Source organism: Malus domestica, chromosome 08, assembly GCF_042453785.1.
Source record: "Malus domestica chromosome 08, GDT2T_hap1".
NCBI lineage: Eukaryota > Viridiplantae > Streptophyta > Magnoliopsida > Rosales > Rosaceae > Malus > Malus domestica.
Window position 1 is genome coordinate 23,930,819 of NC_091668.1, and position 16,605 is coordinate 23,947,423.

The following is a 16,605-nucleotide window of genomic DNA, read 5'->3' on the forward strand; positions in this document are numbered from 1 at the left end:
ACAAATTTTCTTTTTTTTTTTTTTTCGCGGGCCACTTCAGGCTGGCTCAAAAGAAAGTGTTTTTTTTTTCTTTTTTTTTTCTTGAGTGCACAGGCCGAGGAACAGGAGCCCACTAGGGCTCGAGTTGCATGGAACCAGGACACCCTAATGGCGCTGGGTGTCGGAATTGAACCTGGGGGATGCCGGCGTCGCTTCAGGCGACTGTCCTTGGGGCTCTAGGGTTCGGCAAAACTCGTGGGTTCAACGAGTGACCCAAATGAGAACAGAGATGGACGAATTCTTCGGCCATAGGACACCGTGGACGATCTGCAGGTCATTTGAGGAGGCTACGCACGACTGCAGGCCATGCAGCACGGTGATGGATTGGTGGCGACACCTGCTAGGTGTCGAGGTTAAGGGTTTGGGCGGGGAGCAGAAGCTCCAGCCATGGTCTTTGGTTCGAAGGATTGATGCAAGCTGCAGGCCTGGTGAGGAAAACGAGTTGGGCCATCACAGGCTACGGGCCTAGTGGCATAGGTTCGAATTAACCCTAGAATTCCCGATATGTTTTTTTTTTTAATTCAAATATAATTATATGCATATATATTTCAATGAATCACATATTTACTTTGATGCAGATGCAAATAATAGTTTCAATGCATGCACATATGTAAGATTCGATTCATGGCAAATATCAAATTCACATAATTATAGCAATTTTGGTTATGAGGCATACACAATTTATGTAGAATCTAAAATACGTTAAACGTAAAGTTGGGTTATGCATCATGGTGAATGTTCATGCTATCAAGGCTTTGCAAAATATCGAGTTAAAAGCCATTGTTTTGAAAGAACTTGATTGCGTGATGATATGGATGAACTGGTTTGATGCAGAAAAAAAAATTCTCCAACGTCAGATTCCTAAGTGCAGTGGTAGAAGCGTGCTGATAACGTGTTGTGGTCTATTTTTATCTGAGAAAGAGAGAGGGGCTGGCAGCACAAGAGAGAGGGAAGAGAGATGTGTGTTTGTAGAATTGTAGGGGAATGTGTGTTGTTATCCCTCCTACATTGTGCCTTTATTTATAGTAGTAAAGGGAGAGAAGATATTCCTTCTTCTCCAAGTAATACAAGTTGTAATAGGAAAGGATAACTAGAATAAAATCTAATCTAGGATTTACACAAGCATACTTAAACTAGGAATGTTCACAACATATTATGGTTTATAGAGTATTAATTAACCATGACATTGTTTTTGGCCTACCACTGGATTTTGCTTCCAAATAATTTTTCAATAATTTTGGGTCGTTACAGTTTGTTTCTTCTCGAAACGCAGCTTTCCCAGGGCGGCCTTCCACAGGCGGTAATTTTGGTGGTGCGCTTCATGGCTTTTGCGTGTTGGTTGTCTGTGAAAGTTGGGAAGGGAAAGTCAACAATAAATGCCTGACTTACTAGGCTTAACATTCATTTAATGCAAGAATCTAATTTAGTCCTAACTAATGTAATTGGCTTGCTAGGGAAATGGATAAACTAGGCTAGTTCTCTCTCAATGATGTATGCTTGAAATGCAAAAGGTATGCGCTTGGATCTTTAGGCCCCAAGCAACCCAAACTATTCCATGACCCTGATTCCACGTAGGTCTGATAAACTTCCGTAACCATCCACACCACAATTCACTTGACAAGCCCCTAATACGTTAGGCTTAGCATAGATAATGAGTAAGGAAACATGGCGTGATAAATAGGTGGACTTGGCAATTTCTTACACGACACGAAAATAACGAGTTTCGAGTCCACATGATAACTAATCAGGTCATTATTGGGTCACACAATAATAACGGGTCCTTAACAAGTTTACACGAGAGTGACACGTAGGTAACCTGTTTCGACACGATAAGAAAAAAAGTTATTTTAATGATTTTAAACTACTAAAAAAACTTACTATAAAATACAATAGATATAATGAATATGTATATATTGTTTTTTAATTATTATTCTATTATTCTTCTATATAAATTTTAAAATTTAAGTTTTATTTATTTATTTATTTATTTTTATAGTATATTATAGGCAATGATTGAGATTAAAAATCATAAAACACATTAAAAATAAAAATATCAAGTAATTTAAAAATACCAAACACATTAAAAAATTATAATAATTAATTTACATGTGCGAAAAATATGAAAAAATATGCAAATGCTCGTACTCGCATCCTCTACACTTTGAGGAAGGGTATATGATCGTTTGAATTTTTAAAACCATACAAACTCTCATGAATAGTATTTTGAAGGGAGTTCAAAATAAACAAAATTCATAATCATTAATGTATAAGTCTGAAAGATGTGAAAGTATAATAAATGTTCATAATTGCATCATCAACGCTTAGACGATGGTTACATGGTCGTTTAGATTTTTTAAACCCTCAAAATCTCATGAATAGTTTTTTTTATTTGAGTGCAAAATTAATAAAAATTATTGTAGAAGCGTGAAAAATGTAATCACTCGTAATGAAAAGCTTTACAACTTTCATGAAGGGGTCAACTCTGAAATTTAGTATGTATATACTAATTTAGTATTATGCTTTACATTTTTTTTGTCAAATTATGTTTTTCATTTTCATTTTTATTGATTAAAATATATTTTCTTAACGGGTAACGGGTTGGGTCATATTACCTGATAATATTAACGGGTTGATTTCGGGTCGGGTCATATTACCCGTTTACTTAAACGGGTATTACACGACACGACCCATTAAGCTATCGGGTATGACACGAAAATGACATGAACATGAGAAACACAACACGAATGCTAGGTCTATGAATAGGCATGAGCATGGCGTGAATGTCCGGCTTAATCACCGTGGCACGTCATGTTGGTAAATATGTTCATCGTCGATCCTGTGCCTTGACATGTGTTTGGGCTTGAATGTAGGCTTTGCATGACAATTGGGCCTTGAGACTTGATTAGATTGGTGTGTGACATTTTGGGCCTCAACAATAACCAACCAAACTTGAAACAGTGTTGTTACTCTAAATAAAAGGTGCTTCCAGATAGCCTGACTTTATGACTTAAGTGCTGTTAATCCAAATTGGAGATGTGTTGACGAAGTTGGAAATATTATTAATTCAAGCTAAAGATGTGTTGACGAAGTTGGAAATATCATAACAATTTTGTGTGTTCAGTTTAAAGTCCTTTCTGTGTTATCTCCTATTTATAGGTGGATTATCGATGATAACCGTGCCAAACACTTGCTATTTTTCTAGGACCTGGATTCTCTGCCCTCCCCATTCCATATCCTTCCCATCCCCTACTATTTATGTGGTCACAGTTAAGCCACGTCAAAATTTTATATTGATTTTTTATAGAAATAATAAGATAAAAAAAACAATGGAAATATAAAATGTTGGCGTGGCTTAACCATGACCACAGAAATAGAAGAAGATGGAAAGGGTATGGAATGGGGGAGGGCTGTGCCAAACACTTGCTATTTTCTCTTGGACGATTGGCTATTGGTTTAAACTTGTCAACTCATCATCTGACCATTGAATTATGCTTTTTTTTTTAACCATAACCTCACCAAGCATCAACATTACCACCGGCTAATTGTAATACATATCCACCCGGTCTGGCTGTATCCACGAAACCACTATGATCCCATTATCATCTTATTTTGTTTCCTTTTTATTCATTCAGTAGCCTTGCTGTAATAAAAGTCTAACACGAAAATTCATAAATAAAGCCTACCTTGTGTAGTCTTTGTTAACGTAGACAGAGGAAGATCGAAGGAGAAGATCAGAGTTCAATAGAGAGAGAGAGAGAACAAGATTTTAGAGAAAGAAGCTGTAATATTAATCTTTCTTAATCACAAAGTAATTGCAACGATGTACTTATATGAAAGACTAACTGTCTAACTAACTATCTGACTAAGATTTACAACCTTTGGACAGATGGCATAATCCTAGCCACTGTCTATATCCTTACATGCCCCCTCAAACTCATGAGTGGATGATCCGAGCATGAGGTTGAAAAAATGAGATAGAAAAATAAGTGCACTAAGGCCCTTAGTTAAAATATCTGCAAATTGTTCTCGAGATGAGACAAACTGAACACATAGTTTCTTCTGAGCAACCCTTTCATGCATAAAGTGTACATCGATCTCAATATACTTTGTGGGTTGGTGTTGGACCGGATTAAAGAACAATGCTATGGCAGAAAGATTGTCGCAAAAGAGAACATGAGGAACAACATGCTTGACATGCATAAATTCCAGCAATTGCTGAATCTAATCAAGCTCAACTGATGTAGTAGACATAGCTCTGTATTCTGCTTTCGTTAAAGAACGAGACACAGTGTTTTGTTTCTTATAGGACCAAGAAATAGGGTTATTACCCAAAAAGACAACCAAGCCAGTAGTTGAACACCGATCATTAAGATTACCAGCCCAATCTGTATCACTAAATGCTTTCAGTATTAAATCCTCGCGAGTATAAGAAATGCCAACAGATAATGTCCCCTTTAGATACCTCAAAATCCTCTTTACAGCTGTAAAATGTGACATCATTGGAGATTGCATAAACTGACAGACTTGATGAACTGAGAAGGCAATGTCCGGGTGAGTGAAAGTGAGGTATTGAAGGGTGCCAACAATACTCCGGTATGCGGTTGGATTATTATAGGAAGTGCCATCATCTTTAACCAACTGATTGTAGGGTAAACAAGGGATGTCACAAGGCTTACAATCTACCATCTCAACTTTCTGCAGCAAATCCAGTATATATTTGGATTGAGGCAAGAATAATCTCGTAGCGGTCTTGAAAACCTGAATTCCCAAAAAATAATAGAGCTCCCCCAAGTCCTTGATGTCAAATTCAGAGGTTAAAAAGTTGATCACTTGTTGAATAATTGAATGAGAACTGCCAGTAAGAATAATATCATCGACATAGAGGAGGAGTACCATAATGTCACTGCCAACAATCTTAACAAATAAAGAAGAATCAGCATATGTGGATTGGAACCCAAGAGTGGGTAGAAAACTTGTAAATCTTTCATTCCAGGCTCTAGGAGCTTATTTCAATCCATGTAGTGACTTGTGTAATTTACAAATTAATTCAGGATGTACAGGATCTCCAAAACCAAGAGGTTGAGACATATACACTTCTTCATTTAACAAACCATGCAAAAAGGCATTCTTGACATTCAACTGTCGAAGAGTCCAATTGAAGTGAGCTGCCAAGGCTAGAACTAACCTCACAGTGGTTGGTTTAACTACAGGACTAAAGGTTTAACCATAGTCCAATCCAGGCTCTTGACTAAACCCCTTAGCAATAAGTCGAGCCTTATGCCTAGCTACTGTCCCATCTGAGTTCTTTTTTAATTTGAAAACCTAATTACAACCAATAAGGTTCTTGTGAGGAGGTAAATGTACAAGACTCCAAGTATGTTGGTTATGCAATGCCTCAACCTCTTCTTGCATAGCTTTATACCAAACAGGTACCTTCATAGCAGATTTATATGTTGCAGGTTCCACCAAAGTTAAATCAACATCACGAGATTCAACCACTTGACTGAAAAATGCATTCTTCTTGATGATGCCATTCTTACTTCTAGTTTGCATATGATGCATATTAAGTGGAGCAAGTGGTAACACCATTTGAAGTAAATTTGGACTAAGGTCAAAGTCCATAGGGAGTTGAGAATTAGAACTTGCAGTAGCAGTAATGGATTGAGAATAAGTACTGGCTGTTGAACCTGGTGACAAATGAGGTAATGCAGAAGAAACTGATGGGGAAGATAGTATTTCATTAGGTGGAGAGTTTGATGGTAGAGGTGAGTGTGTTGGGTTTGGTTGAGATGGAACTAAGCTATTATGCATATTAGGAACTGAAAGTGATGACCAGGACTGAAAGGAAGAGAATGTCATAGGTTTGTGCTTAGACATTGCAGACAAGTGAGGGTAGGAAAATCTAGTCTCATCAAACACGACATGTCTAGAAATGTAGAACCTACCTTTTAACACATCAAAACAAATAAATCCTTTATACTTTGAGGCATACCAAAGAAAAACACACTATGTAGTTTTAGCTTGCAACTTAGTTTGAACATAAGGTCTTAATAAAGGAAAACATGAACACCCAAACACCTTAAGATGTGTCAAAATAGGAGGAGTGCCAAAAAGCATTTCAAAAGGTGAACAATTATTCAACACTGGTGTAGGCATTCGATTTATAAGATATACAGCAGCTTGACAAGCAAATGTCCAAAAGGAGGAGGGTAATTTGGCAGATTGTAACAATGTGACAGTGGTTTCAACAATGTGTCTATGTTTTCTTTCGGCCAAGCCATTTTGTTCGGGAGTATAGGGACAAGATTTATGGTGAAGTATACCTTTATTGGTAAGAAAAGTTTGAAGTTTATTGCTACAATATTCACCACCACCATCAGTTTGTAAAGTCTTAATACAAACAGAGAATTGGGTTTGCACAAAGGAGTAGAAGGCAACAAAGATGTCAAAGAAATCTGATTTATTGACAAGAGGAAACAACCAACAATATCTAGTGCACTCATCAATGAGAGTTACATAATACTTGTAACCATCAATGGAATTACATGGAGAAGGACCCCAAAGTTCACTATACAATTTCGAAAGGAATTACAGTTGTGCGCACTAGACAAAAACGGCAATTTAGTAAATTTGCCCTCCAAACAACTATGACATAGCATAGGAACAATGTCCTTTGTACAAGAGATACAAGACTTAGTAAGCATGATAGAAGCAATGGTATTTGAAGGATGCCCTAACCTACTGTGCCAAAGATTTGAGCTAACAAGCTATCCAAGCAATGCAGAAGCTTTAGAATGACCTGGAAAATGAAATGATTGATGATTGGAAAGTGATGGAATGAGGTATAGTCCATTACTGCATTGTCCTTTGTACAAGATCCTCTCTGTGGCTTTGTCCTGAATCCAGAAACAATAAGCATTAAACACTAACCAGCAATTGTTATCAAGACAAATGCGATGAACTGATAACAAATTTTGAGATTGCCTTGGCACATAGAGAATGGAATTCAATTTTAGTGGTTGCACATGTGTTTGAATGATGGAACTACCAATGTGTGAAATTTTCAAACCTTCACCAGTAACAGTTTGCACTATTTCATTAGAGGGATAAGGAGATACCAAGGACAAATTACTGAAATCGGTAGTCAGTTGGTTTGTAGCCCCCGAATCAGTAAGCCAAATCTGTGATGTAGGAGCTGAAGAAGGCTGAGAAGATACTATGTGCAGAGCCTAGATATTGGATTGAGAAGAGAAAGTTGGTGCTGAAGGAGCATATGCATTGGTAGACATTTGAGACTAGTGTGGACCACCAAAGTTAGGACCTTTATCATTGAAAAAACAATACCAGGTGGTATGATTTGTCTTGCCACAAATTTGGCAGCCTTGTCTTTCCAACTGTTTTGAATGACAAAATGAAGCAGTGTGGCCAAACTGATTACAGAGTTGACAAGGTACTTGCTGGAAAGAGGATCCAATAGACTGTGATGGAGAGGGTCCAAGCACTCTAGGGAAAACAAGTGCTGAAGGAGAACCTCGATTGGGAAACTGCTGTCTGGGACGAGGATTAGAATACCTATAGCTCTGATTAGTTTTACCTTTACCCTTCTTATTAAAATTAAAAGATCGATACCCACCAACGGAACCAGGATGAGAACCTGAAAACCCCGGATGATCACCACTAGATTGATGGGATTTAGGACCAGAGTTACTAGCCACCATGGCAGACAAAAACTGAGAATTAGCATTACTGTCCACAATCAGTTCTTCAGCAAAAAGCTGCACCCTAAATTCTTGGAGAGAAATTACATTCTCACGACCCTTTATAACACTACGAAACGTATTCACTCAAGAGGTAATCCATTGAGAGCAAGGATTACAATATCCTTATCCGCAAAAGCAACTCCAGTCGCGGACAAGTAGTCTCTAGCTTCCTTAATCCGTTGCAGATATTGAGACACAGAATCAGTCCCTTTCTTGATGGTTTGAAGATTCGACTTGAGTTGAAAAACACTAGTCCGAAATACAACAAAGAATTGTTCCTTTAACCGGGTCCAAAGATCACAAGCATTTGTACTTCCAATAGCACAGGAAATCGCAACCGGTGACAAAGTTGCAGTAATCAACTGCATAAGAGCCCAATCATGCATCTTCCAAACAATGTAGTCTTCATTCTCAGATTGAGTTAACGAATTTGGAGCATCAACACCAGAACACATAACATATCGTGATGGACAGGGAGTGGAGCCATCAACAAACCTCATGATCCTGTGCCCCTCAAGTAGCATTTGCATTTGGAATGCCAATTCAAGTAATTAGAATCATCAAGCTTCACATTCACAGATGTAGAAATTGTAGAGATAAGGCCAGTAATAGGCGATTGTAGAATTTGTAATTGAGATGCAGTAACCATATTTGCAGAATGGAGACAGAAATGTGAGAGAAGAAATATCACAAACACCTAGTGTGCACAAATTGATAGACGCAGAAAGAGGGCGATCGGGAAATGCAGAAACCCTAGAAAATACAGAGAAAGAAAATACCAGAAGTCGACCAAGAATACAGCAATACACTATTGATGAAAGCAAGTCACATATCAAGAAGATGAGCGGAAGCAGTGGAAGGATCGACGAACACAGCGCAAGCAACAATGGCGATTGATACCATGTTAATGTAGACAGAGGAAGATCGAAGGAGAATATCAAAGTTCAATAGAGAGAGAGAGAGAACAAGATTTTAGAGAGAGAACTTGTAATATTAATCTTTCTTAATCACAAAGTAATTACAACGATGTACTTATATGAAAGACTATTTGTCTAACTCACTATCTGACTAAGATTTACAACCTTTGGACATATGGCATAATCCTAGCCACTGTCTATATCTTTACAGTCTTTTCCATTGGCTTGTCTACCACCATCACTTTGCAAGACTCCTAATCACATCACATCACCTCATCATTGATTATGATTATCTCCTTTTCTCTTTTCATTCTTTTTCATTTCCTTCTTTCACATTCTTTTTTTTCTTTTTTTTTAATTAAAAATTAATATAAAATATTGATATAATTTAACCGTGATCGTTCAAATAAAAAAAGAAAAAGAAAAAAAAAAGAGAATCCGACTCCATCTCAATTTTTCCAAACCATCCAAGTCTTCAAGTGGACTTCAAATTATCATCGCCACCATCCAAAAACCCATAAATACTTTTCAAAACAAAACGGATCGACGGATAAGTCATTCAAAACGTTAGAATGATTAGGATAAGCCATGATTAAATCCATGCAATGCCACTCAGTCCGTTGAAGACCATGTGAAATAGGAACTCAATTTCTCCACGCTCATAAAATATTTCCACCAGATAATTACTACAAAAATTCAATAATGATATCTTAGAAAATATTAAAATTCAATGGCCTTCAATTAGACAGGCAGATGATGCAAAGTCCGGTACACACAATTTATTTTTGATAAATTTTGTTGTTCATAAATAAGCACAAAAAGAGAATGTCTCGTCGGCCAAAAAAGCAGACGAATGATGGGTGGAGGTGCATCAACTACGACATGCTTAAGAAATCTAAGTGGGAAGCGCATTATATGCTTGTGCATGACAGATGATCATTATTGCAGAAAAAATATCCGATGGAGTGGTAGTCCTTAAAATATCAGAGGAAATGAAAAAGCCTATGTTGAATGAGCTATCAGTGTCAATTAGTAATTTAAAAATTAATTTCGATATGAAATCTATTATAATTATTAATATCTTAATAGTTTGTGCATGACATTTTGATTTAATTATTGATGATACACTAACCTGATGAATTACATTGACGACATATTCAAGAGGTGTTATGACACATCTCGATCCGAAATGTTCACATTGACTTCGAATCGAGCTATGTTGGCTAACACCATGAGGGTGACGAAGCCATAAAGTGTAGTGATGTGGAAATGTAAGTAAATTTAAACCTAAAAGTGCCTAAATGTAAGAGTACGCTTGTAAGCGAGAATGAACCTACTTCACACGTGATGTTAGACCTTTCGTAAATAAACACATGGTGTCTATAATCACATAATCTCACATAAGCAAACATATCATATCAAGTGCTTATTGACATATGCTAACACACGAGTTCATGCAGAGGTATTCTGATATAAATAGGACTGGGTAGTACTACAATCATGTGAAGACTGGCGCTATACACATCACTTACAAGTCCTAATTGCCTAGAGCAATCTAGGACAGGACTGACACCTACAATGGATCCAAAGTGAGCAAACAGTGGGATGTGAACATACACGTGAAAGACTGACCCTGGCCCTGGGCGAGTACTACCACTGGTTCAACACAGGATGAATATATAACGTAAATATGAACATGCCACAGTAATTCGATAATTCTAGTCAACATAATATTATTCATAGCCGTAAATCTAATTAAGGCATCCCATAGGATTTATAATAACTTCCTAATTCTCATCGTTACGTCATTTCCTATAAACGTTAATTTAACTATGGCATCACATAGAAAATTTGTTATTAGATGTATATATGGAAACTAAACAAATATATATACTATATCAAAGAAAAGACCCATTCACAAATCATGTCATCGGGTCGAACCTACCTCGTGGGTATCGAAGATCCTTGCTATGCATTTCACATAGAAAGGAAACCATTTACGTAAATAAGTAACGTACTAACGCATATAAGCGTTTTTGTACAAAGTACGACTAAAAAATAAACTATTAAAACGGTCAAATTTTGAAAAATAGACAGCGGATTCAGATCGGCATGTCGAGAAACCTAAGGAAAAACATCGGGTTCCTCCACATGCTACCACACGCCACCACAAGGTGGCTACACAGGCAACCACTCACCAACCACCCTTACGTGTCCACACGTGCCCACGTTCCCATGAGTACACTTGTACTCATCTTCCTTGCGAAGCATAGGTTCGGCTTGATTTCTGGGCCAACTTCCAAAGCTAATATCTAGCTCAATTCACCACCAAAATCGATGGTTCAAAAACTAATTTGAAGCTAGAAATGAAGGGAACAAAACCATACCAAAGTTGAGGCCCAACGGAGGCCGGAGATGGCCTGAAAAAGCGTCCAAAAGTGGCTCGATAGCCACGGTTCCTTCATTCCAAAAATCTGGGGAATCTTCTCTAACTTGTTTTCTGCACTAAATCACCCCCAATCACAATTTTAAGGTTTAAAACATTAAGAGTTCAAAGTAAGAACGTTTTTTAGGTTGAGGGTGGTCCCCAGGCTCATCATGGTGGAGTTGTCACGAGATCGCAGGAAAATAGGTGCTTATGCTAGTTCCTGGATCCGAGAGAGGCAGAGTGAGATGAGGGAGAGGAAATCATGACAGAAGGTGGAAGTTCGTGACCAGTGTAGGTTTGTGGTGGTGGTGCTCATCATTCCGGCGAGGGTGGTGTGGTGTGGTTTTTACACCTGCAGAGAGAGAAAGACGAGGAGAAGCTGAGAGAAAGAGGGAGTGTAAAGGTAAAGAGATGAAATCTTTTAGGAAGAGAGATAAATGAGAGTTGAAAGAAAGAGAGAGGTCTGAAAGATTAGGGAACATAGGGAGTGGGGAGAGAATGGGTTATGGGCCCTACTAGCTCACAAAACAATAGACAAAAGGTAAAACAAAAAAATATCTCCGCAATGTGAAATTACTGAAATGCCCTTCATGTTTGTAGTTCCATAATATCTCCATTGTAACTCCAAATTCGAATGCGCTTACGCAAACGCATTCGTATCATCGAGTAATTCAAGAATACGATAAAATAATTGCTCATACGCATCACGAAATGATGGTGAATGAAAGTTAACAATCTCGCCTCTAGGATCATTTTCGTCAATTCACTCTTTTGAATTAATAAAACGTAAAATAAGGGAAGGGTTTGTTAAGAGCTTTAGTTAAGTTTTAATTAAGTTTTCATTAAGTTTTCAATTAAATAATGCTGACTAATTATATAGAGACTTAGTCAATCACAAGTCCTAGTTTGTAGGAGTTGTGGATGAGGATGTTCACCGCGATTAGGTTTGCTTCCGTTGCTTAGGGATGACAACTCTCTACAAAATATAACCTTTAAAACTGTAACCTTCCTTTGAAATTAATGAGAAGAACAGTTCACTATTTTACGTGAGTTTTCATTCTTAAGAGCTCTGCTAGGGTTCTTGAAAGAGTTATAGGTTTATTAAAACCAACATTTGGTATACAAGCCAGTTTTTAGGGATCTCAGCAAGAAACAATGTCAAGTGAGAAGGCAACTCAAAGCTTTGTGCAGCCAGCCATTCCTAAGGCAACTGAAAGCTTTGTGCAACCAGCCATTCCTAAGTTCGATGGTCATTATGACCATTGGAGCATGTTGATGGAAAATTTCCTGAGGTCTAAAGAGTACTTTGACCTTATGGAAATGGGAATTGATATACCCGAAGGTATTTTAACAGTAGCACAACAAAAGAAGGTCGATGAACTGAAACTGAAAGATTTAAAGATAAAGATTTACCTATTCCAAGCGAAGATCCATTCTCGAAGCCATTCTTGAGAAGGATACCTCCCACCAAATATGGGAGTCAATGAAGAAGAAGTACCAAGGATCAAGATTTTCTCCACGACTTCATTGTCTTCAATCTTGTGACCATGGATTCTCATCTTGTTAGCCATTGACATAGCTTTTCCAATATACTCATTCACAGATTATCCATTCTTCATTTGAAGAGTTTCAAGATTTTCTCCACAAATTTATTGTCTTCAATCTTGTGACCTTGGATTCTCATCTTGTTAGCCATTGGCATAGCTTTTCCAATATACTCATTCACAGCTTCAAGCCATAAGAAGAGACTTTGAAACTCTTCAAATGAAGAATGGAGAATCTGTGAATGAGTATATGGGAAAAGCTATGTCAATGGCTAACAAGATAAGAATCCATGGTCACAAGATTGAAGACAATGAAGTCGTGGAGAAAATCTTGAGATCAATGGCTCCCAAGTTCGACTATGTGGTCTGCTCCATTGAGGAGTCAAATGACATAGAGGATATGTCAATTGATGAGCTACAAAGCTCCTTGCTAGTTCATAAGCAGAAGCTTAACCGTGGAGGCTCCCAAGAGCAAGCTTTGAAGGTTTCCACCTTCACTGAATCTTCAAGTTCAAAAGGAGGAAAAGGTGGACATGGAGGAGGTCGAGGAAATCGAGATGGTGGACGGTTTGGGAATAGAGATGATAGCAAATCATCTTATGTTTCCAAGAAAGACGATGATCGTCAAGGCAAAGGCAAAAAGCAGTTTGACAAATCACAAGTTGAATGTTACAGACGTGGTAACTATGGGATTACAGAAATAAATGCTACACCAAGCTTCCCAAGGAGAATGGAGAGAAGTCAAATTTCATTGAGAAAAAAGAAGAAGAAACACCGTTGATGGCGTTTCATGTCATGGAGAATTTTGACCAGGAAACTTGGTATGTGGATATTAGTTACAGCAATCACATGAATGGGTGTAAACCATCCTTTGTTAATTTGGATGAAAGCTTTCGTACAATTGTAAGCTTTGGAGACAAGTCAATAGTGAACATGATGGGAAAAGGAGAGATTCAAATCAAGACCAGAAATGATTTCATTGAGATAATTTCAAATGTCTTTTTCATTCCTAATTAAAAAAAAAAAACCTTTTAAGTGCTGGACAACTTCAAGATAAAGAGTATAGGATCTCCATATTTCAAGGAGAATGTGAAATATATGATCCAAAGAGAGGCTTCATAGCTGTGGTGAAGATGTCTCCAAACAGGTTGTTCCCGTTAAAGCTTAAGAGTGTAAACACCTGTATGGTTGCAAAGGAAAATGATGAAACATGGTTGTGGCATCATAGGTTTGATCAACTGCACTTCAATAGACTAAGAACACTATATGAAAAGAAGATGGTGATTGGTTTGCCTAAAATCACAATCCAAACTAAGGTCTGTAAGGAGTGTGTCATAGCAAAGCAGCCAAGAGAAACATTTCCAAGTGGGAAAGCAACAAGGGCTCACTTAGTTTTAGAGTTGGTTCGCTCAGACCTATGTGGACCAACTAATCCAAGTTCAAATGGAGGGAAAAGGTATTTTATCTCATTTATTGATGATTTCAGTAGAAAAACATGGGTGTATTTCTTGCATAAGAAGTCAGAAGCATGTGATGCATGCAAGAGCTTCAAGGCTCTTGTTGAAAATGAATCTAAGAAGAAAATCAAGTGCTTGTGCACTGATCGTGGATGAGAGTTCTGTTCAAAAAAATTTGAAGCTTTGTGTGATGAAAGTGGAATAAAAAGGCAGCTTACTGCAGCCTACACGCCGCAGTAAAATGGGGTCTCAGAAAGGAAAAATATAACCATACTCAACATGGTTCGAACCCTTCTAGCAAAGGGAGAAGTTCCAAAGCAGTTATGGCCTGAAGCAGTTCTTTGGGCAGTTCATGTTCTTAATAGAAGTCCCACATTTTCTGTTAAAAATATGACACCCCAAAAAGCTTGGAATGGAAGAAAGCCTTCTGTGGAGCATTTCAAGGTATTTGGGTGCAGAGCATACACACACATTCCAGATGAGAGAAGAAAGAAAATGGACAACAAGAGTGAAATATGTGTGTTTCTTGGTGTTAGTGATGTGTCCAAAGCTTACAGGTTATACAATCATGAAACTGAGAAGATTATTATTAGTTAAGATGTGGTGTTTGATGAGAATGCAAAATGAAGTTGGTCTACAAACAAAACAATCATGCAACAGATACAAGTTGATGATGTCTTTGATGGTGAAAACACCATGGCTCAAGTCTCACCTCAAATTGAAGACATACCACAACAGTTTGAAGAAGATATATATAATCTAAGGGGTGAAGGTTCGAGAAAGAAGCTAGCTTGGATGATGGATTACGATACAAGCTACACAAGCTCAGATGATGATAATGCTCATTTTGCACTGTTTGTAGACAGTGGTCCGATCACTGTTGAAGAAGCTTCAAATGAGGTGAAATGGAAAGATGCCATGAAAAGTGAAATAAGGTCTATTGAAAAGAACAATACATGGTAGCTAACAAGTTTACCTAAGGGACACAAGACTATTGGTGTCTAATGGATCTTCAAAACCAAAGTCAATGAGAAAGGAGAAATAGACAAACACAAGGCTCATTTGAGGGATACAAGCAAAAACATGGCATTGATTACAAGGAAGTGTTTGCTCCCATGGCTAAACAAGACTCAATAAGGTTGGTAATCTCACTTGCAGCTCAAAATTCATGGTTGATTTATCAATTGGACATAAAGTCAACGTTCTTGCATGGAGAACTACATGAGGAACTGTATGTTGATCAACCACAAGGATATGAAAAGAAGGGAGAAGAAGAAAAAGTGTATAACTTAAAGAAGGCACTTTATGGACTGAAACAAGCACCCCGTGCTTGGTACAGTCGAATTGATAATCTTTTTGGAAGGCTTGGGTTTCAGAAATGTCCCTATGATCACTCACTCTATGTCAAGAGTGAAATTGGAGGTAAAATGTTAATTCTTTGCTTATATGTCGATGATTTGATATATACTGGTAACAATGTTGAGATGATGAAAGAGTTCAAAAAGTCTATGATGGAGGAATTCGAGACGACTGATCTCGAGCTGATGAGTTATTCTTTGGGAGTTGAAGTCATTCAAAAGGCTACTGGAATTTTATTTGTTAGAAGAAATATGCACATGAAATTCTTGAGAAGTCTAAAATGACTAATTGCAAAGAGATTGGAACACCATTAGAGCCTAGACTGAAGTTATGTAAGGATATCAATGGAGTAGTAATGGACAGTTCATTCTACAAGCAACTCGTGGGAAGTCTTATGTATTTGACTTTCACATAACCTGATTTAATGTATGGTGTGAGTGTCATCAGCATGTCCATGGAAAGACCAACTGAAATGCATTTGAATGCAGCAAAACGTATTCTACGATATGTAAAGGGAACAATTGACTATGGAGTGTTCTATAATAGTCAAGGAGGTTCAGATTTTGTTGGCTTCATTGACAGTGACTATGCTGAGGACATCGATGATAGGAAGAATACTTCAGGATATCTTTTCATGATAAACTTTGGAGCAATTACATGGTCCTCAAAGAAGCAGCAAATCGTGACCCTATCCACTACTGAGGCTAAGTTTGTGGTAACTGCCTCATGTGCATGTCAAGCTATTTGGCTAAGATGGATGTTGGAAGCACTTGGTGATAAGCAAGAGGGTTCAACAATCATTTTCTGTGATAACATTTCTGCCATAAAGTTATCAAGAAAATCCTATAATGCATAGAAGAAGTAAGCACATTGATGTCCGCTTTCATTTTCTACGAAATCTGTGCAATGATAGTGTAGTTAAGCTCGAGTATTACAAGAGTGGAAATCAATTGGCTGATATACTCACAAAGTCACTCAAGCAGCCCTCTTTCGAGAAATTAAGGAAGCTACTTGGAGTGCATTCACTCAAACATCTTGAGAATGGATATGTGATGGTCGAAAAAGCTGATGAAGGTTTCGTGATGGTGTCTAAACCCTAAA

The 16,605-nt window shown here is 37.7% G+C and overlaps 1 protein-coding gene across 1 annotated transcript; it reads left to right on the top strand.

The window, feature by feature from the left end:
- The first annotated feature begins 15,928 nt into the window (after positions 1-15,928).
- Positions 15,929-16,360, top strand: LOC139198112 (secreted RxLR effector protein 161-like). The gene has a single exon (XM_070826376.1). The coding sequence runs from the start codon at positions 15,929-15,931 to the stop codon at positions 16,358-16,360; it is 432 nt and encodes a 143-aa protein (XP_070682477.1).
- Positions 16,361-16,605: the final 245 nt, after the last annotated feature.